The following is a 22,773-nucleotide window of genomic DNA, read 5'->3' on the forward strand; positions in this document are numbered from 1 at the left end:
GATTTTTTGTAAAGTAGTAAAATGGTTTTCCCGCCACAATTCTTTGATAAAGTACAATATGCCACAGTAGGGCCAAATGAAAATAGAGTTCAAGTATATAACGTGTATATTGCGCGTTTACATGAAGAACATTCCGGTTGTTAAACAGGCAAAAATTTTCAACCTATCATTGTTTCATGACTATTTTCAGAGGTAAATAACTTTTTCCCACCTGAAATTTCTAAATAAATGGTGATTGAACAGAACATGTAATCGGTTTATTTACAATGGACTAACATCAACCAATTACTGTTAATTACTCTACATTAACCGAAGAAGAGAGCTGGGTGAGACAAAGCGCCTGTAACAGGACTAGTACTATCACATGCTTAATCAGTTATTAACAGTAAAACTGCCAGGGTTTTAGATAAATTATATCAAGTAGTATTTATTTGGTTTTTATTGGAGGTCTTACGAAACATCAGAATGAAAAGAAATTACAATTTCTAAGAACGCCAGCTATAGTATTTTTGTTTAATACGGTCCTAAACATACAATCACCTAAAGGATTATTAGAAACACCTATTCAATTTCTCATTAATGCAATGATCTAATCAACCAATCACATGGCAGTTGCTTCAATGCATGTAGGGGTGTGGTCCTGGTCAAGACAATCTCCTGAACTCCAAACTGAATGTCAGAATGGGAAAGAAATGTGATTTAAGCAATTTTGAGCGTGGCATGGTTGTTGGTGCCAGACAGGCCGGTCTGAGTATTTCACAATCTGCTCAATATTCACGCACAACCATTTCTAGGGTTTACAAAGAATGGTGTGAAAAGGAAAAAACATCCAGTATGCGGCAGTCCTGTGGGCGAAAATGCCTTGTTGATGCTAGAGGTCAGAGGAGAATTGGCCGACTGATTCAAGCTGATAGAAGAGCAACTTTGACTGAAATAACCACTCGTTACAGCCGAGGTATGCAGCAAAGCATTTGTGAAGCCACAACACGCACAACCTTGAGGTGGATGGGCTACAACAGCAGAAGACCCGTCCGGGTACCATTCATCTCCACTACAAATAGGAAAAAGAGGCTACAATTTGCACAAGCTCACCAAAATTGGACAGTTGAAGACTGGAAGAATGTTGCCTGGTCTGATGAGTCTCAATTTCTGTTGAGACATTCAGATGGTAGAGTCAGAATTTGGGGTAAACAGAATGAAAACATGGATCCATCATGCCTTGTTACCACTGTGCAGGCTGGTGGTGGTGGTGTAATGGTGTGGGGGATGTTTTCTTGGCACACTTTAGGCCCCTTAGTGCCAATTGGGCATTGTTTAATTGCCACGGCCTACCTGAGCATTGTTTCTGACCATGTCCATCCCTTTATGACCACCATGTACCCATCCTCTGATGGCTACTTCCAGCAGGATAATGCACCATGTCACAAAGCTCGAATCATTTCAAATTGGTTTCTTGAACATGACAATGAGTTCACTGTATTGAAATGGCCCCCACAGTGACCAGATCTCAACCCAATAGAGCATCTTAAGGATGTGGTGGAATGGGAGCTTCGTGACCTGGATGTGCATCCCACAAATCTCCATCAACAGCAAGATGCTATCCTATCAATATGGGCCAACATTTCTAAAGAATGCTTTCAGCACCTTGTTGAATCAATGCCACGTAGAATTAAGGCAGTTCTGAAGGCGAAAGGGGGTCAAACACAGTATTAGTATGGTGTTCCTAATAATCCTTTAGGTGAGTGTATATAAAATGAAAATCCACCATATTTAAATTCTTGATAGATAAATCCATTAAATGTTTTCAATACTAGGCCCATACAGGTAAAACAACATTTGTTAAGTTAATTAGCATTCAACCACAAGGAGCATGATCATTTATCAGGGGGCATCGCCCATTAAATCTGTGTTTCCACCGCAGGAACTAGACCCAGGAGCTAGGAACCTTTCCAGGAAATCACTGCGTTTCCACCGCAGGAACCAGGAACGAGGAACTACATTTTACCCCCAAAACAGTCTCTGCTCAGGAGGTACGACTTTCCCTGATTACCAGAACTTTTGGGGAGGGGCTTGCAATGCTGAACATTTCTGATTGGTCAAGTAGTAGCACAATTTACTAGCATACGTTTTCAACCTGCCAGTTTCAAATGTCTGCAGCCGTCCTCAGCGTAGTAAAGGAGTTAAATGTACTTACAAACAGAATAACTTTTTATGGAGAAGAAATTGAAATGACGGACCGACGACAAAGTCCAGGCCTCAGTGTTTATGCTGAGGATCAAATACAGCAGGAATTGGAAACAGCAATATGTAATAAGGTGTTCGTTAAACGAGCTGAACATTTTTCACACCGGGAAACAGAACAGGGAGAAGCTTAAAAAATGAAAACAAGATTACAAGAAGATTGTGGATCACAATAACAGAAGAGGCTCTGACCAGCGGAGCAAGTGGTTTGACAATCTAGATGCGTTGCTGGGTCACAGTCAACAATTGACTCGGCTGCTGTGTTGTTGGAAGCCATGGAGAAAGACATAGAAACTGGATAACCAGTTGGTTTAAGATAAAACAATGTTTCACATTATGCATGTTAAATGTTAAGTTTAACGTTATGTTTTGGAAAAGTCATGATATATGATTTCTATACTGTTATTGTCAGTCTATACTGTTATCCTCTAAACAAAAACTAACATTAGCTACAGGTACATCCCCCTATTATCGGCCACCCCCCATTTTTATTAGTGAAGTAAGGAGGCAAATACTTAAAATGTAATGTATGGAAATGTAAATTGCAAATCGTGAAATTCTACTTGCGCGACAGACCAGACATCATCTCATCATGTTGGCTATTATCAATGATCTGTCTTTTTTCCTTCTTCACCAGAAGGCATGAAAGGTAGCTAAAACCTTCTAGTAAACATGTAAGTGAAACTGATCAAGCATTTGTAAGACAAAGAGGAAATAAAACGTTATTGAACAAAGTAGTAAGGCGGCCGATAATAGGGGTCGTATTTTTTTAACCAACTAGCAGAAATTTCAACAGAAATATCAAAAGTTTTACAATTAATGACGTAACATTTGTACGTCTCTAATAATGACTAAACATCGACAACTTGATAAAATGATGACTCTGCTGTTGGCAGTTGTGCATTATAGATTTATTGTGGGGTGTTTGTTATTTTTCCTTCTTAGGAAAGAGGAAAAGAGGAAGAGACTTCCTTGATGCGCTGAGGGACATGGACGATGCTAACCGGGCCATCCTGCAGCGAGGACAGGAGCAGCAGGACCAGTATATGCAGCTGCTATACTGAGGAAAGAGTCAGGCTGTTGAGAGCTGCGTGAAGAGCGATGTGGCGGCGAGAGTTGGGATTCCCAGAGTCTCAAGCGGAAGAAATTAACCATGAACAGTGTTATGTATATTATTGCTTTCTTCTTGCTACATTTTTATAAATCTCACTACGTAGTTGAAGTGTGCTGTGTGCGCTAAGTGTGCAATGAAAGTAGGCAAATAGATTCTAAAATCAACTACTAAATTGTATAGAAATTATTACAGCGAAGATAAAATATATCTTTACTATATATACAGTGAAGATGGAGCGCAAGAATAAAATAAAATCGCAGCTTCCTGCAGTTTAGAAATCTCACATGTTCAAATTCCGATTTGAATGTGATTTTGATTAATCGTGCAGCCCTACTCTTCACCTGTGTGATGTTGGCCCACCACCCAAAACAAAACTTTGCCGAAATAGGCTCAATCATTTGTGGTCCGTTTTGCTGGTTTGTGCCGGGAACAATGTTTGTGCTTCTATCATTTTATAAAATTTAAAGATTATTATTATCATTCTGAGGTCACTCAGCCCCCCACCATCCTCCGAAATCAACAATAATAGTCTTGTTTGTTTGTACTTCGTTTGTGCCGTTAAGATTTTCATTTGTGCTGCTTTGGTATTTTATATATTAGACATTTAATTATTGGTGATGACATCACTCAGCCCCCCCCAACATGCTCCAAATTGAGTAAAAATAGGCTCATTCGTTTGCTCTGTAAATATTGTGCTTGTGCTTCATCTGTGTTTTTAAAAATAGAAGTTTTAATTAAGGCTATGTCACTCAGCCCCCCAACATTCTCCAAATTCATTTGTTTTTGCTTTGTTTGTGCTGATGCAGCGTTTTATATATTAGACATTTTAGGTGTCACCAGCCCCCCAACCTACTCCAAAATGCCTAAAAAAAGGTTCAATCGTTTGTGCTCCGTTTGTACCGCTTAAAGGATTGTTTGTGCTGCTACAGTTTTTGGTACATAACCTATACATTCCCATTGGCTTTCCACTATAGCAATGTCACCATCGGTAAGAAAGCAGTCGCAAAAACAAACCGTTATCGGCACAAAAGGAGCACAAATGATTGAGCTGATTTATAGGTCAAATTCACTCAAATATTTAATATAAATTAAAAAAAAATGATGGCAGCAAATAATATATATACCAGCACGAACGATAAAGCCTATTTTGCCGTAGTTTTGCGCAGGATGGGGGACCATCTTAACTCAGGTAAAATGCCTTTAATCGCTTCTGCTCCAGTTGTGTTGCTGTCATTTTAATTTTTTTTGATATTAGGCCTAAAGAATATTTTGTAGATAATTCCGAGGTCACTCAGGCTCCCCAAATACACCCATAAGTCTTGTTTGTTTGTGCTTCATTTGTGCTGGTTTGTAGGCCGTTACAAGTATTGTGCTTCGTTTGTGCGGTTAAAATATTTTTCCAATCAGTCTAAGGGATTTTGAGGTCAATGTTAGAAACGTCTCAACAAATACCATGCGAATGTCTGTTCCCATAGGATGTTTAGCGTGCAAAAGAGCATTTGACAAGCTCTGCGGAAAATTACACTATAGGCTCAGATCATTTACTGAACCTCGTTTGCTGGCCCCAGTAAACCCATCACTAGTATTTGTTTTAAACCGGCCCGGTTATGTCTGCTTCGCCTTCGACATTTCTGAGTCATATGCTGGAGCTGCTGCAGGAGTGTGCTGCTTTTGATTTGGGTGATTAGTCACATGACACAGTAATGTCTTACTATAAGAGCGGAGACTCACTGTTTTCTTGGCAACAGATCATATAAGGTCACAGAATATTAGGCTATTTAATATGCTATTAATCTATTAATTTTGCATATTTCCCATCTGTTAGAGAACTAAACCTGATACTGGCAAAAAGCCGGCATTTGCTGGCTAACGTAAACCCAGCCCTGTACCTACACTCACCTAAAGGATTAGGAACACCATACTTAAACTGTGTTTGACCCCGTTTCGCCTTCAGAACTGCCTTAATTCTACGTGGCATTGATTCAACAAGGTGCTGAAAGCATTCTTTAGAAATGTTGACCCATATTGATAGGATAGCATCTTGCAGTTGATGGAGATTTGTGGGATGCACATCCAGGATATGAAGCTCCCGTTCCACCACATCCTTAAGATGCTCTATTGGGTTGAGATCTGGTGACTGTGGGGGCTATTTCATTACAGTGAACTCAAGTCAAGTTCAAGAAACCAATTTGAAATGATTCGAGCTTTGTGACATGGTGCATTATCCTGCCGGAAGTAGCCATCAGAGGATAGGTACATGGTGGTCATAAAGGGATGGACATGGTCAGAAACAATGCTCAGGTAGGCTGTGGCATTTAAACGATGCCCAAATGGCACTAAGGGGCCTAAAGTGTGCCAAGAAAACATCCCCCACACCATTACACCACCACCACCAGCCTGCACAGTGGTAACAAGGCATGATGGATCCATGTTCTCATTCTGTTTACGCCAAATTCTGACTCTACCATCTGAATGTCTCAACAGAAATCGAGACTCATCAGACCAGGCAACATTCTTCCAGTCTTCAACTGTCCAATTTTGGTGAGCTCGTACAAATTGTAGCCTCTTTTTGATGAATGGTACCCGGACGGGTCTTCTGCTGTTGTAGCCCATCCACCTCCAGGTTGTGCGTGTTGTGGCTTCACAAATGCTTTGCTGCATACCTCGGTTGTAACGAGTGGTTATTTCAGTCAAAGTTGCTCTTCTATCAGCTTGAATCAGTCGGCCACTTCTCCTCTGACCTCTAGCATCAACAAGGCATTTTCGCCCACAGGACTGCCGCATACTGGATGTTTTTCCCTTTTCACACCATTCTTTGTAAACCCTAGAAATGGTTGTGTGTGAAAATCCCAGTAACTGAGCAGATTGTGAAATACTCAGACCGACCCGTCTGGCACCAACAACCATGCCACGCTCAAAATTGCTTAAATCACCTTTCTTTCCCAGTCCGACATTCAGTTTGGAGTTCAGGAGATTGTCTTGACCAGGACCACACCCCTAAACACATTGAAGCAACTGTCATGTGATTGGTTGATTAGATAATTGCATTAATGAGAAATTGAACAGGTGTTCCTAATAATCCTTTAGGTGAGTGTATATTAGTTGGTAATTTCTGGTAAAAGATAAGGGGTCAGATTTTTTCACATTCATTGGAATGAAATGCTATAAACATTATTAATATATTCTGAAATTGAAAAATTATAGTATGTTGACACTACGGTCTGATGTCCCTGAACTTATTTCAGTTGATTATTTTGAGAAATGTTATAGGGTCAGAGCTATTAACATTTATTTCATTAAAAAGGCATTGCAAATTATTTATATATATAAAAAAAGTGTCAAACTAAAAGGATGTTGATGGGCAGTTGTTCCTGAATCTATATTTAATGGTTATATTAGATGAAAGTTATAATGGTGTTATACTTGACGATTTCATTGACAAGTAATCGATAAGTGCTTTATTTTAAAACGGTCCTTTAACTTTCGCAGAGGAGGAAGGTGGGGTTTTACCTACTTTGACTCTAAATCATATATATGACAGCAATATGGAAAGATGAGGAGTGTTGCTTGTTTGCAATCGTGAACAGATTCTGAAAATGTAATTTGTTTCATTCTGGCAGGCTTCATTGAAAAGGTAATGACGATCCAAGTGTGAATCATTAATATAAAGCTAACTTCACCACAGTGCATCTTATATACCAATATACTTCGGCTAAGCGCGGTGTCCAGGCACTCCACAGCGAGTCCTGCGCATACATATATACAGTATCTCACAAAAGTGAGTACACCCCTCACATTTCTGTAAATATTTGATTACATCTTTTCATGTGACAACACTGAAGAAATGACACTTTTCTACTATGTAAAATAGTGAGTGTACAGTCTTTGGGAAATAGACGTATGAGTGCTACCAGCATTGCTGCAGAGGTTGAAGAGGTGGGGGTCAGCCTGTCAGTGCTCAGACCATATGCCGCACACTGCATCAAATTGGTCTGCAGATGGTGTCAAGCGTGTGGCAGCAACCGGGTGAGGAGTACAAAGACAAGTGTGTCTTGCCTACAGTCAAGCATGGTGGTGGGAGTGTAATGGCCTGGGGCTGCATGAGTGCTGCCGGCACTGGGAAGCTACAGTTCACTGAGGGAACCATGAATGCCAACATGTACTGTGACATACTGAAGCAGAGCATGATCCCCAAGCATGTCTCCAAACCTAAACCCTATTGAGCATCTGTGGGGCATCCGCAAACGCAAGGTGGAGGAGCGCAAGGTCTCTAACATCCACCAACTCTGTGATGTTGTCATGGAGGAGTGGAAGAGGACTCCAGTGGCAACATGTGTTGCTCTGGTGAACTCCATGCCAAAGAGAGTTAAGGCTGTGCTGGAAAATAATGGTGGTCAACCAAAATATTGACACTTTGGGCCCAATTTCGACATTTTCACTTAGGGGTGTACTCACTTTTGTTGTCAACTGTTCTATTATTCTAAGTGGTTATATAATATTGTGCACAGACTAATTTAACATCAATAATGGAATAATATATAGAAAACATAAATTTATAAACTACTAGCCCTGTTTGTTAATCTGTAAATAGAGTTACAAACAGGGCTAGTAACATTTTACCCGGGCTAGTGGACATTTTGGCCCACAAGTCCAGCTGGCTAGTGCCAAAAATCCTAAAGACCCACCCTTGCATATATACATATGAAAAGCTCTTAACCCCGCGCCATACTGCTTAATTATGACAGTAATAAGAAAACTGTGTGCATCGGTTCCCAATTGAAAAAAGAGCCTGAAAAGTCTGTTGCAAAGTAGGAAAAAAACGTACCTTCACGCCAACAGCAACATCACTGACAATGCTGAAAAGCAGGGAACAGGTGAATGTCAGTTGCGCACAAAGAAAAGCAGTGTAAACAACCAAATACAATGGAATTAACCAACAAACCTAAAACATACTATATTGGTTGTGACAAATCAGTAGCTAATAAAAGTTCATTTTCTTGCGGTCCATTTGAATCTACATCAAGCTATATACATTACTGTACCTTCAAGTAGATATTGTTGTTGGATGTGAAAGAATGGCTAACATTGGTAGTTACATTCGAATATCAGCTGACGGCTAGTCACCCACTAACCATAGACATACTAAGTGCTGCATGGTAGTACAGTACTGTAATGCTCATCAAATATTTCGGAAGAAACAAAATAAATTAACTACCTAGCTAGCATTACAAGCTAACTAGGTGGCTAACTGGTAGAAAAATAGCCAAAACCACACACTGCAATGTAACTAGAATGCATAGCTGGATCGACGCAGTTGTAAAGTCAAGTATATTTTTTCAAAACATAAACATTTTTTCAAACATAAATGTTACTCTTAATGAGAACTAGCCTATATCAATTTACTCGATTGGTAAGATAACTAGCTAACTAGTTTCCTACAAGCTCGGGTATACGCTGTAAAATAGTACTGTGTTAGCATTAGCAAATAGCTAACGTTCCGCAAAAGTACTATAGTGATGTTATCAACGTGACTCGCTCTATGGCTAACCTTTGCAATCTCCTAAAAAGTTCAAAAGTGGCTCAGACTCGTGTGAACTACAGTAATGTAACTATCTAATGTTAGCTACGTAGCTAGCAAGCTTTTTAATATTGAATGGCTACATCCAGTATTACGCTAGCATAAGAGCTAACGTTAATGGCAACAAGCAAAACAAGAATTGTAGCATCATCGACACCTCACACACTTTCGCCTAATATCCACCAAAAAAGAAACATGCACGCTTTAGCATTTATGCAAACGTGATCACATACCCGTCCATTGCCGGATGAAATTTATTTTTGTATTTATATTTTTTATTTGAACCCCTGCTGCACATCTACCATGGACTCCAACTGGCAAATAGCAAAATGGTCGCTATGCTGTCGTTCGAAGACTAACGGAAAATGCCGGAAAAATACGAGCTTTCTTCCTCTGGGGTTTAACGGCGGTTGGCCTTCCAACGCTATTGGTGCATTACTACCACCTACTGTAAAGGAGTGTCGGCCCTCTTTTTTTTTTTTCTTCTTCTCCTTCTTGTTGTTCCCAGCAGGCTAGACGTATCTATGTCGTATTGCTGCCCTCCACTGGTTTCTACTCGCTATTCACAACTTATTATAAATAGCTATATCTTATTATATACTCCAATACGTCGCAAGTACTCCATCAGTTGCTTCAATTTGCTCCAACTGTCCAAATTCAATAAAGTGCGTAAAGTAAAAAACGTTTATCCAGGTGCACCCAGTTCTCTGAACAATTTCTTCCTCTGACAAGAGTACATCCTGCACTGCACTAATACATGCTTCACTGTTTCCTTGTTTCCATTCACACTTTCCATCAGGATGTTTACTAATCAGAGCCAGCCCACAATGCCCAAGCTTCAAACTGGATAAAACTACTGCATCTCTTCTCTTACATCTATAATCACATCTTTATTTTCCTACCATACTTTGTACTGAATAATATGTTCTCCCCTTCCATTCACAATCCCTTGAATTTTGCCACATTTCTTTTACAGACCTATTAATTATTTCAGAGTAGTCTGGTAACCCATACTGCACATTAATTTGAACTCTTTCCTCCTACACTGCTTTCTTTGTCACCTCATCTGCCTCCTCATTGTCCTCCACACCCATGTGTGCCGGAACCCACAGAAACCCCACCTCATACCCTGCTTTATGAATTCTATACAACACCTGCATAATTTCCACAAGCACATCAGGCCTGGACTTAGTTTTGGTACCTTTAATTGTAATTAGGGATGCAGCTGAATCACTACATATGACAGAATGTTCCTGTTCGTTATCTTCAACCCACCTTACTGCCCATAGAACTGCCACCAACTCTGCAGTAAACACTGATAAGCGATCTGGAATCTACAACCTTTTTTTATAGCCTATTTCAGGTATGCTAATACCAAAAGCCACTTTACCACTCTCAGGATCCCTCGACCCGTCAGTATACATTTGTAGGTAGCCACCCCATATTTGACCCTGCCAAACTTTTATCTCCTCCACTACAACCTCTGACATCTTTCTTTTACTTGTTTTCAAAAAATATAAATCAACAATGGGATCTGGAATCAACCACAAAGGTACATCTGAACAACATATTGGCGGACATACATTTAAATTCACAATACCAATGTCACCTGCCATAGATTTGAGTGTCTCTACAAAGTTTGTTTTGACCAATCTTGCTGTTCCCATAAACTCCCAATGCTCAACTTCCTTCCTCTTCTTCTTCTCCTTCTTCTGTGGGGTTTAATGGCGGTTGGCATCCAACTCTATTGGTGCATTACCGCCACCTACTGTAAAGGAGTGTGGGTCAGCTCCAGGGAGGACCTAAATTTTCCCTGCCAACCCAGTTTCTCTTAGGAACACAAACAGACACCTAAATACTGCACCCGAAAAACCCCTCCCCAACATAGATCCTAGACTCAACACGTGCACCCCCTTTGCCCTCAGACCCTGTTGCAACATCTCCCTCTCAAAGTGTCTCCACTTCCCCACAGTAGTCATACAACCCAGTCAGATGCTTCCCTATCATGTGTAGCGTGCCGTGCAATCCAAGGTGCCCCACCCTCAATCTAGTCACTATCCCTTCCTCCGTCCTACTCCTAATTGCCCTCCTTCCATCCCCAATCTCACCCTGTATCTGGAACGAGTGCCTTCCTTTGGTGTCCACATTCCACTCTTCCTGCCACACATTCCTCACCTCTTTCCACACCACCACCTTAGCCTCTGCCCTGCTCAAGGACACCACCTCGTCCACCACCCCCTCACCAGGGCCTGTTTCGCAAATTTATCGGCTGCTTCGTTTCCCGCCACCCCAGCATGAGACGGAATCCACATGAATGTATCCCATCCCTTCTTACTCTATCCTGTGCTTCCAACACCCTGTTTAAAATGTCCTGCCACCTAGTGGACTTGAAAGACTGCATACTAACAAACACTTCACATGAATCAGAGCAAATAACCACCCTATCCGGCTTCATGTCCTCCACCCACCTCAATGCAAACTGCACCGCCATGAAGCTCAGCCGTGTAAACCGCCAAATGATCTGTAACCCTTTTAGTGACACTCACACCCGCTCCCCTAAATACAAAAGCTGCCCCCGTCCGACCCGTCCCTGGGTCCTTTGATCCATCTGTGAACACCACTACACACTCCATGTCCCACCCTCCAGACGCCTCTTAACCACCTCGGCAAAGAATAGGCCCAACTGATCCTCTCGTACAATCTCCAATATTCCAAGATCCACCACTGGGGCAAAAGCACCCAAGGTGGTCTCAATGTCGAATCCACTGTAGGACTAAATTTCCTCCCTCCGAAACTTACCTCGCTGGCCAGGGCATCCCCCACCCACAAAAAAGCTCATGATCTCCCTCCCACCGTGTTCCCAGCACCCCAACAACACCTCTTTTGTAGGGTGCAAACCCCCATGTCCCTGCAAATTAACCCAGTAATTAATCAACAATTGCCTTCTCCTCAAGTGTAATGGCATCTCCCCCACCTTCACCTGCAGCGCTGATACCAGAGATGTCTGAAATGCCCCACTACAGACTCAAAGCCCCTGTGCCTGCACTCTATCCAACCTTTCCACTGCTGTGCTCAGTGCTGCTGACCCATAAGCTATACACCCATAGACCAACACCGATCTAATTAATGACACAGACAGTGGGGAGAACAAGTATTTGATAACCTGCAAAATCGGCAGTGTTTCCTACTTACAAAGCATGTAGAGGTCTATAATTTTTATCATAGATACACATCAATTGTGAGAGACGGAATCTAAAACAAAAATCCAGAAAATCACATTGTATGATTTTTAAATATAAAAATCTATACATGACATAATATTGAAGAGTCCCATATGAAATGTAGTAAAAAAGTATATAACATTTACAAACAATCAGGAAAATGTATGTAATTAAATCTTTTTTTGATCACCCTTGTCACACTCTCCCAAGTTGGTCAACGGTACAGCCATTTAAATGATAAGTGTGTGGGACTTCAGGAAGGAGGATAAAGTAGGAAATCCCACCTTGTTCACTACAATTAAATTGCAGATCTTCAATGGCAATAACCAGGCTGAACAATTACTTTTTCCACTAATAGAGTTATATCCTTCTCGAATCACTGAAATTGAAATTCAACTATCAAATGAGATTTTATCATACTGGCCATTTTTACAAATAATTAAAATATAAGAACATAAGCCAATATTAATGCCTCACTCTTCATTGGGTTCTTCTAATGGTGAGAAATTGTGAAATATCATGACTTTTTTTAAAACTATAAACTGATCAAACAAGAAGAAATATTATCCAACCGTCAAAATACAATAATACAAGCAAAGATGGAAGCTTTAGTTTTCCTCGTTGTCAGAAATGAGTCTGATTGGTCATCGCTTATATCTTCACCTTCCTTTGTTGTTGGGCCCCATAAATGCACCTGATCATGGACAATGAAAATAAGTTTAAAAAGAGTGTAAAACAGTGTCCACAATCTGATTCAGTTATTTCAGAATAATTTTATTATATCACTTTTACATTATTATCAAATGTCATGTTGAATCATGCTTTGTGTGAACTCAGTAAATATTTTTACATTTGAGTACTTATGAGGTGACTCAATGGTTATACAGCTCTGAAAAAGATTAAGAGACCACTCCTAATTTTTATTAAATCAGCATCTCTATGACAGCCATTCCATTCCAGTGTCTGTTAAATTCCAACACAGGCACACCTCATTTTAATTAATGAGGTACTGATTAGGTGATTACAAGAACCAAATCTAATGACTCCATCTAACCATCAGACGACCAGGTGTTGGGCAAAGCTGAAAATTTGACTAGTCAGAGAACATTACCTTACTCCATTCCTCTACGGTCCAATCCTTATGGTGTTTTGCAAACTTCAGCCTGGCTCTTCTTTGCTTCTCATTTATGAAGGGCCTTTTTCTAGCATTGCATGACTTCAGCCCTGCCCCTATGAGACTATTTTGAACACCTCACCGTGCACTTCACCCCAGCTGCTGTTTGCCATTCTTTTTAAATGTCACTTGATGTCATCCTACGGTTGTTGAGTGACTTCGAATGAGTTGACGGTCATCTCGGTCAGTGGATAGTCGTTTTCGCCCTCTGCCAGTCTGTAGATTTGTTGTCCCCAATGTCTGTTGCTTGACCTTGTTCTTATGAACCACTGTCTTTTAAATTTTCAGGATGGAAGCAACCTGACGCTCACTGTATTCCTCTGCCAGTAAAGCCAGAATTGAAACCTTTTCCTCACTCAAAGCTTTTCTTTTCAGGTCTTTTGTCATGCTGAATAGTTTTTTTAATTCAAATTATCTTTTAGGTACTACTTGCATCTTTCTGCCATCCAGCTGGTCCTTTTGCAAGAGGACAGTGGTGACCACAGCAGTGGTTTTTATACTTTTCCTTGTTAGATTTGGTTTAGGTAATCACCTAATCAGTACCTCATTGAGTAAAATGAGGTGAGCCTCTCTTGGAATTTAACAGACACTTGAATGGAATGACTGCCATACATGTAGAGATGCCGAGTTAAGAAAAATTAGGAGTGGTCTCAAACATTTTTCCAGAGCTGTATATTATTAGTATTTTTGTATTACTGGTCTCAGTCTACATATCTTCCTTGAGACTGACCAAAATATTAAGGGGACATTGTCTTTATGATGACGAAAGCTAAAGTTGCTCTGCATTTTTTATGCATCACATATTGGTACCCCAATAACTACAGAAAGTGAAATATTATTTGATATTAAAGAACACACAAGCCAATTATATCAATAAGCTATCAATACATTTTGCTCACCCTAAAGCTGCATAAATAAAACAATAACAAGCGTATTGCACAGATGTGTCTTGAAAGCATCTAGTTACAGCATTGTTTACAGTTACTTCAGTTGCTTGCTCTGTGGTTCTTTTACAGTCAGGGAAAGCTGCAATGATAAATGAGAATGCATATTAAGGATTTCAACGTTTGTTAAAATATGACTAAAAAATTGTGTACTTCCTCGAATCTGCTTAGCAGATTTTCTGTGTCTAAATTATCTTGCGCTGATAATTAATATTTTCATGCTCCACTCGGTAGCCTAGTGCACATTACAGCAATAAAGTACACGACAGAAATACTTTGAAAACATGATGATTACCGCGTGCTTAGTCACACCTCGAGTACTCAAACTCGACTTGAGTATTTATTTCTGTCCCAGTAAGTGAAACACTTTTTCCACTGAGCTCAGCCTGGCTGGGGAAAAAACAACCAATCAATCAAGCTAGCTAGCTAGTTTACTTACTGTACTGTATCTTGCTTATGCTAGTTGGCTTGCTCTACAGAGTTAGTTATTCAATGATAACTACCAAAGTTATTTAGCTAATATGTAAGATGGATAGCTATCTGCTTTGTTAAATAAGCTTAACTGAGACTCATTGTACAGAAATAATGACACAATGCTCCAGAAATGATGTCGGCTTAATGAGCTAAGCAGATGTTTGTTAAGTAGTCGTACAGTATTGTTAACTATCTGCAGTAGCTAGTTAGCCAGGTACGTTTCTGTAACAGAAAACTTACCTGCAGTTGCTAGCAAGGTATACTGTGTAGCAACACAACTAAATAAGAACAATTCTAAATTGGAAAATTGCTAGATTAGAAAAACATCAATGATTACAACATCTCAAAATATATATTTTTTTATCAATTCGAAAAAACTATGATAGCGACTGAAACTTAAGCACTGCCAATAACAGCTACAGTATTGGGCTAACCAGAGTAGAAGAATACGTCTGAAAACTCACAAACATGACTAAACCAGAATTATCTTAAACTGGAGTAAAAACCAAATATAGTTTAACACATCAGAAGTACTATAGCCACCACGATAATGTAATTGCTGAGGTAAACTTCTCACGACTATGTAGGAGTATACTACAGCGAAGACATGGCGGGACCCTCGAGTTGTGGCTCTTCTGTGCGTGCACAGTTAATTTGTGTATGCCTTTCTTCTGGTATTGTGAGAGACTAGGCTACATGGCATTTGAATTGAGCAAGTGTGTGTATTGGAGTATTATTTTTTCTTCAGCTGAACTCAGAAATATTTGGAATATGGTTTCAGATGTGGTGGCAAGTAATGACATCATAAGCAAAGTACGGTGTAGCAACAAAAATAGGAGTTAACTTTTCCAGTTGTAGTTACTTAAGATCGTTACCAACCTGGTACATACGTTTTTACATTGTCAGTATGTCATTTAATTACGTTTATGCAATGTCCTGAGCAGGTGAGAAAGATGTGGTCATGCAATTACCTTCGGACAACGTTGCCACAATGTTATAAGAAGGTAATGTCACGACATTACCAATCCACTACGTCACGGTTGGTTGTGGTTACATAACATTTTTGCTAGGCTTACTTGCCTTCTGGTAAAGAAAAGACTGATCAACTTAACATTACAAGATGTCTGGTCTGCTGCACATGTGGTATTTCACTATTTGCAACTTGTCTGCTAAAGATTGTTTATCAAAGTCAGATAGAGGTGACAAGATGAGTGTCTCAGAGACAGGAATGTAATCAAGATTTGAACTTCCGGTCAGTTCAACCATCTTTGATCGCAGAGACATTTGGTCCCAGAATTCAGTGGAATGAAAACAAAAATGGCTGCGCAGCTAAACAGTAATTAGCCAAACAACCTCAACAAAAACTTCATAAAGCTGTTTTTCAATGATCGAATTTGCTAAATATGCAAGGATTGGGATTAATTATTTTTCACCATCTTTAGTGAATAATAACATAAATAAAGGCATTATTATCACACAAACCATTGTCTTAGCATATGTTTTATTGATAAGACAAGTGGAGTGATCCTCAGGAAAATAACACATCTTAGAAGGTTGCTCAATAAATATTCAGTATACTCTTTAACAGTACTACTGCCCTAAATAGTTTCAAAATATAATTTTAACCAGTAGAAATCAGAATACTGCTCCATATCTAATTGTCAGTGCATACTGAAATGTGTCTATATATGTGCAAAACCACGCCCCCTCACATGTTCATTGGTCAATAGCATCCATGTTTTTTGACATAATGGTCTGGCTGCTCTTACCTGGTTAAACATTGAACATTGTAACCATGCCTTTCTACACTACATGCACCTTATTTGTCTAAGAGTAACTCACAAGTTGATCGTTTTTGGATGAAAGGGGATTTCTCCTGTAGAGTGGGATCTCAGGTAGTGATAGCTATCTCTGAAAGATTGGTGTCAATCAGACAGTACATGCCAATAGAGTTTCAGCGAAAACCAAGATGATTACAAGTAGACAGGTGGAAAGCAGTTTTTGTAGTATACTGGTCCTATCGTCTTACAAGACATCCTGTTAGTCTCCCAATATAGTAACTTTCTGAACGTTTCCATTGCCATGTGAAGCACTTCCTCAGTGAATTTAAGCATTTACATGGTGTGAGTGGGTCTACAATGTACAGAGTCTGATCCATTTGGCAGATGATGTGAGGAAGTTTGGGGACTTAGACAATGTCAGCTTTTCCATTGAAAAATTACATGAGAAAATTAAAGGTCTCACGAAACACACAGTATGTTCTAAAAACAAATCCATCACCATATTATTATGGAGAGGATGTTCTCATCCAAAAAGAGAAACATTAATGAAGACAAGAAAAGGTCTCTGAGAAGAACACACTCTAGAGGCCCAACGACTTCCTCACTGCACCCAATATCTAAAAGCTGTCTTTGAATGGTTCAGCATTGCCACAACCACTGGGGACAACTGTGTCATGGTTAATGTTGACCTTGGACTTGTACAGAACATCCTGGGCGAAGATCACATAGAAGAGGAATACAGTGGATATAAAAAGATTACACACCCGTTAAAATGCTAGGTTATTGTGATGTAAAAGAATGAGACAAAGATAAATCATGTCAGAACTCTTTCCACTTTTAATGTGACCTATAATATGAACAATTCAATTGAAATCCTTTTTCAGGGAAGTTCTTGCTTATTTCAACAAGACAATGCCAAACCATATTCTGCACAAATTACAACAGCATGGCTCCTTAGAAAAAGTCATAATTACTAAAAATGACAAACTGTGGATTGAGGAGCACTTCAACAACAAGTAACTTCTGCACTGAGCAGGGTGTATGCATGCAAGGCTGCTGGTCCTGATGGGGTCCCCGGGTGTGTGATCAGAGCATGTGCTAGGCATCTGGCAGAGGTCTTTACTGACATTTTCAATCTGTCACTGGCCCAGGTGGTTGTCCCAACGTGCATCAAGGCCGCAAACATTGTGCCAGTGCTGAAGCAGTCGACTGCGTCTAGCCTGAATTACTTCCGACCTGTCACACAGACCCCCACAATCATGCCTCAAAAGACTAGTTCTAGCCCACCTTAAGTCCTGCCTACCCCCAACACTGGATCCCTAGAAGTTTGCCTACCGGTCAAAAAGGTCTACAGAGGATGCCATCTCCACAGCTTTACACTCGGCCCTGACCCACCTGGACAAAACCAACACCTAGCATTCAACACAGTCTTCCCTAATAGGCTAGTCAACAAACTCCATGACCTCGGGATCAGCCCTTGTTCTCTGCAGCTGGACTTTGGACTTCTTAACCAACAGACCCAGTCAGTCAGATTACACAACTTCACCTCCTCCACCCTGATCCTGAACAATGATTGTTCCACAAGGCTGTGTGCTGAACCCTCTCCTGTACTCCCTCTTCACCCACGACTGCGTTCCTGTACACACCTCCAACACCATTGTCAAGTTCGCAGATGACACCACGTGGTAGGCCTGATCAGTGACAATGACGAGTCAGTCTACAGGGTGGAGGTCAAGCGCCTGGCGGCATGATGCACTGACAACAACCTGGCCCTAAACGCAAAGTAAACCAAAGAGCTCATTGTGGATTACAGGAAGTCTAAAGGCTGCAGTCATGCCCCATTTCTCATCGATAGCACTGAGGTCGAGCGTGTCCAACATCACATTCCTGGGTGTCCATATCTCCGAGGAACTCTGTACTTTTTGAGGAGGCTGAAGAAAGCCTGTCGTTCCTCCAAGATCCTTGTGAACTTTTACTGCAGCACAATCACGAGCATTCTGACAAACTGTGCCAGTGTGGTTTAGTGGTTGCTCCGTAGCTGACCAGAAGACCCCCACTCCCCATGTACTGCATTTGCCCTTCATTGCACATATATGCACTCCATTTGTAATATACATACTAAACACTGCCCTCTTCTATTTCCACTTCTAGTTAGATGCTAACTGCATTTCGTTGTACAGTACTTGTACTTGTTCAATTAAAATAAAGTTGAATCTAATCTATATATATGGATAAATGAGTTGCACATAATTAGGGGGCCAAGCAACGAAGTTTTATGTTTGTACGTTTTATTATTATTATTATTATTCTCCAGGTCCATAGCTCAGTCCCCTCTGGTTCAAAACGTTCCAAACTTTGCCTGATTGTAGACGTTGTAAAAAGTCCCATACAGAAATAACTCTCGGGGGCGCTATAAATATCGTCGATGTTTCTCATGATTTTGCCGTTAATAAAAACACACATAAACGACATCTCCTCCGAAACCACTGAACAGATTTGGTTGACAATTGGTGTAAAGGACCACTGGACCATTGTCTTTAAAAGTTATATAAGAAAAGTTAATATCTCAAACAATATGGCTGAAATCAGCGAATGAAATTGAGCTGGGCGGGTCTATGACTTTAGACGTCCATTTAACCCAAATGGAACATCAAACCGCTATGAAACGAATCATATTCGTAAATGTGTCTGCTAGGAATGGACAGGAAAACTCCCATACAGAAATACCGCTTGGTGGCGCTATCAACATAACCGATGTTTCTCACAATTTTGCCGTGAAAAACACACTTAAACGACATTTCCTCCCAAACAGCTGAATGGATTTGGATGACAATTGGTGTAACGGACGACTGGACCATTGTCTTTAAAAGTTATATTATTGTAAATGTTTCTGGTGGAGTTTCAAAATATGCATGTGTGCTATTTCGGGTATTATAGATCACAACCCGATGAGACTAATCAGCCTGCCAGCCAGCCCTGTGGTGTAGTGGTAACATCCTGGTCCTTTCATATTGTGACCCCAGTTCGATTCCCTTCTCAGACATTCTAAATCTCATAAATACTTTTCCACTCCTTTCCACAATACATACCTGAAATACCATGATTTTCATTTATTGGCAAGAATAATTGTATTACGTGACCCTTTTATGCTGTTATTGTTTTCCAAAGAAAGGAACCGCCAATGGAGTGATTGGAGTCATTGATTTCGTTATAAGTAGGATTTATAGCTATTAGCTAGCCATCTACACTCACCTAAAGGATTATTAGGAACACCTGTTCAATTTCTCATGAATGCAATTATCTAATCAACCAATCACATGGCAGTTGCTTCAATGCAAGACCCCACCGGGTACCACTCATCTCCACTACAAATAGGAAAAAGAGGCTACAATTTGCACAAGCTCACCAAAATTGGACAGTTGAAGACTGGAAGAATGTTGCCTGGTCTGATGAGTCTCGATTTCTGTTGAGACATTCAGATGGTAGAGTCAGAATTTGGCGTAAACAGAATAAGAACATGGATCCATCATGCCTTGTTACCACTGTGCAGGCTGGTGGTGGTGTAATGGTGTGGGGGATGTTTTCTTGGCACACTTTAGGCCCCTTAGTGCCATTTGGGCATCGTTTAAATGCCACAGCCTACCTGAGCATTGTTTCTGACCATGTCCATCCCTTTATGACCACCATGTACCTATCCTCTGATGGCTACTTCCAGCAGGATAATGCACCATGTCACAAAGCTTGAATCTTTTCAAATTGGTTTCTTGAACATGACAATGAGTTCACTACTGAAATGGCCCCCACAGTCAGCAGATCTCAACCCAATAGAGCATCTTTGGGATGTGGTGGAACGGGAGCTTCGTGCCCTGGATGTGCATCCCACAAATCTCAATTAACTGCAAGATGCTATCCTATCAATATGGGACAACATTTCTAAAGAATGCTTTCAGCACCTTGTTGAATCAATTCCACGTAGAATTAAGGCAGTTCTGAAGGCGAAATGGGGTCAAACACAGTATTAGTATGGTGTTCCTAATAATCCTTTAGGTGAGTGTATAATAATCTTTGTACAACAGTACACTTTAGTTCCATTACAAATGTTTTGTTGCCCACTTTATCTCAGCAAAATTGTAATGGCTGGGGTAAAATTTACATTTGGAAAGCTGTAGGGACAACCAGTAGCCCCTGTGGTGTAGTGGGGACATCCCTATTCTGCAATATTCTGACCCTGGTTCAATTCCCCTCTGAGATGTTACAAATATTGTATGTCAGAAATGTATATCCACTCGGTACTTTTCACCCTTCACACAACAATATATATCCCCTCTGTAATACCATGATTCTCATATACGTGACCCTTATATACTGCTCGTTTTCCAAAGACACAAATCAGCCATGAAGTGATTGGAGTCATTGTTTTCGTTATAAGTAGGACGTATAGCTATTAGCTATATAGTCTTAGTGCAAGACTACTCTTTAGTTCAGTTAATAAATGTTATTTTGTCCACATTATCTCAGCAAAAATGTAATGGCTGAGGTAAAAGTTGCATTCTGCTGTTTAAATAGGGTAATGATTAAAAAGTCTGCCACATAGAAAACCAGGGATTGAAACCCGCCAGCGACAATAATATTCATCCCTCCTAATCGGCTGAACTAGGATTGCCTGGTTCCTTTTCTGGTTCTGGGTCTTTTTCTTTTGTTTTTATTTCCACTCCTTCGATTGGACATCCTGGCTACTAGCGGCATTGGGCATTTTTAAATAGCAAAAATGTCTCTAGTGAGAGCATGCAGGGAGATGCTTCCTGTGCCCCGCTTGGCCCCCTGAAACGCTGCTCGCAGCTTTAGTTGCATTATGTATTTATTTGCAATTTACGCAGGGTGCTAACTTTTTTGACGGGGTTGTACAACCCATGGCCCCAAGTGAGGAAGAAAGCACCATCACTACAGTTGTCAAGGCTGCCATTTGAGAGGACCTGCACCCCAGATACCACTATAATGTACATGACTCCATTAATAGTTCTACTGCACTGGTTCAAGTCCCTGTCTCACCTAGACCCTGCCTTACACCGGAGGATATACAGTGATCTGACCACTGAGATTGTGGCCACTGAGGGGGTAAAAAAAAAAAGTGATCTAATCTTATTATATGATATTGCTATTAGAATCACACATTTTATTTGGAATAATAGATTTGATTAAATCAGAAAAATGACCCGATCCAGACACTGCGACTAAGTATTATAAAAAAAATTTGATCTAATAAGTCTGGCTTTTGAAAGACAGATTTAACACTGACAAATGTGACATTCTTGAGAGTTGGGCTCACTCAATAAATGATGATGGTATGTGTTCCGGCAGCTTAGATTATCAAATTACAGCAGGAAAGTAACTTAACCAAATTGAACTGAGAAATTATGAGTCTTAAACATTTTGCAAAAAAGCATCTTCAACTTTTTACGGCCAAGTAAATAATATAATTTCAAGTATTTACTTGATTATAATTCAAAAATCTTTTGCCATGATATTGCAGGCTGCTCCCTCAGACCATTTCAGGTAATGCATTCTGAGAAATCTATTTTCCATAGCAATGGGCTATTTAATAACATTGAGGATTAAAAGGATGACATTAATTTAGTCATCAATTGAATACAAGGTCCAACCAAAATGGGCCTTTAGCTTTTAACCCAATCCTTCCAGATTGGAAGCACCCGAGAGCTAACAAATTGCACGCCCAGACAGCTATAAGTGTGAACTGTCTTCTATTAAGGACAGAATGGATTTTTCAATTTGCTGGCCTGGGATTAAATACAGCAACATGCAAATTCCTGGTGAGATGCTATAACTGCTAAGCTATCCTAACTGCTAGTCTAATAATAAAGGCAACCCTCTTAAGAATATTTCCAGTTAACTTTCAAGTATTTACAGGATGTCTTTTTAAAAACGTAACATTTGAAGGACATGCTATGCATTGTAATGGTTACCCTATCTAAAATATTTGAATAATGAATATATGACTCATTCAAATTTAATTTATTTAAATTTAATTCTACATCCATTTCACTTAAAACATTCTATGACCAAATAACGATTTAATTTTTTTAATTACAGTTTGTATTGCTTACTCACCAACCCTGCTATTTAAGGTATACCCAGCAGCATATACAGCATCTAGATCTAACACACGGTCTACTCAATTTGTCATTTAAATCAGTCACTTCAGTCAGTCAATATCACTAACAAAAAGTA

At 40.0% G+C, this 22,773-nt stretch overlaps 1 protein-coding gene across 6 annotated transcripts in view; it reads right to left on the bottom strand.

The window, feature by feature from the left end:
* The window catches only part of ptbp2b (polypyrimidine tract binding protein 2b), a 69,894-nt gene extending 59,395 nt beyond the window's left edge, over positions 1–10,499 (bottom strand). For 3 of the 6 annotated variants that reach the window (XM_013133135.3, XM_013133134.3, XM_013133132.3), the window contains exons 1-2: positions 9,167–10,499; positions 8,181–8,211 (exon numbers count right to left, since the gene is read on the bottom strand). In XM_013133135.3, coding sequence (XP_012988589.1) covers positions 8,181–8,211; positions 9,167–9,231 — 96 coding nt within the window. In that variant the 5' untranslated portion in view covers positions 9,232–10,499. The remainder of the gene's footprint in view (positions 1–8,180; positions 8,212–9,166) is intronic. The other 3 variants (XM_029117618.2, XM_013133131.4, XM_013133133.4) reach the window with 2 other exon arrangements.
* Positions 10,500–22,773: the final 12,274 nt, after the last annotated feature.

Source organism: Esox lucius, chromosome 3 (assembly GCF_011004845.1).
Source record: "Esox lucius isolate fEsoLuc1 chromosome 3, fEsoLuc1.pri, whole genome shotgun sequence".
Lineage (NCBI taxonomy): Eukaryota > Metazoa > Chordata > Actinopteri > Esociformes > Esocidae > Esox > Esox lucius.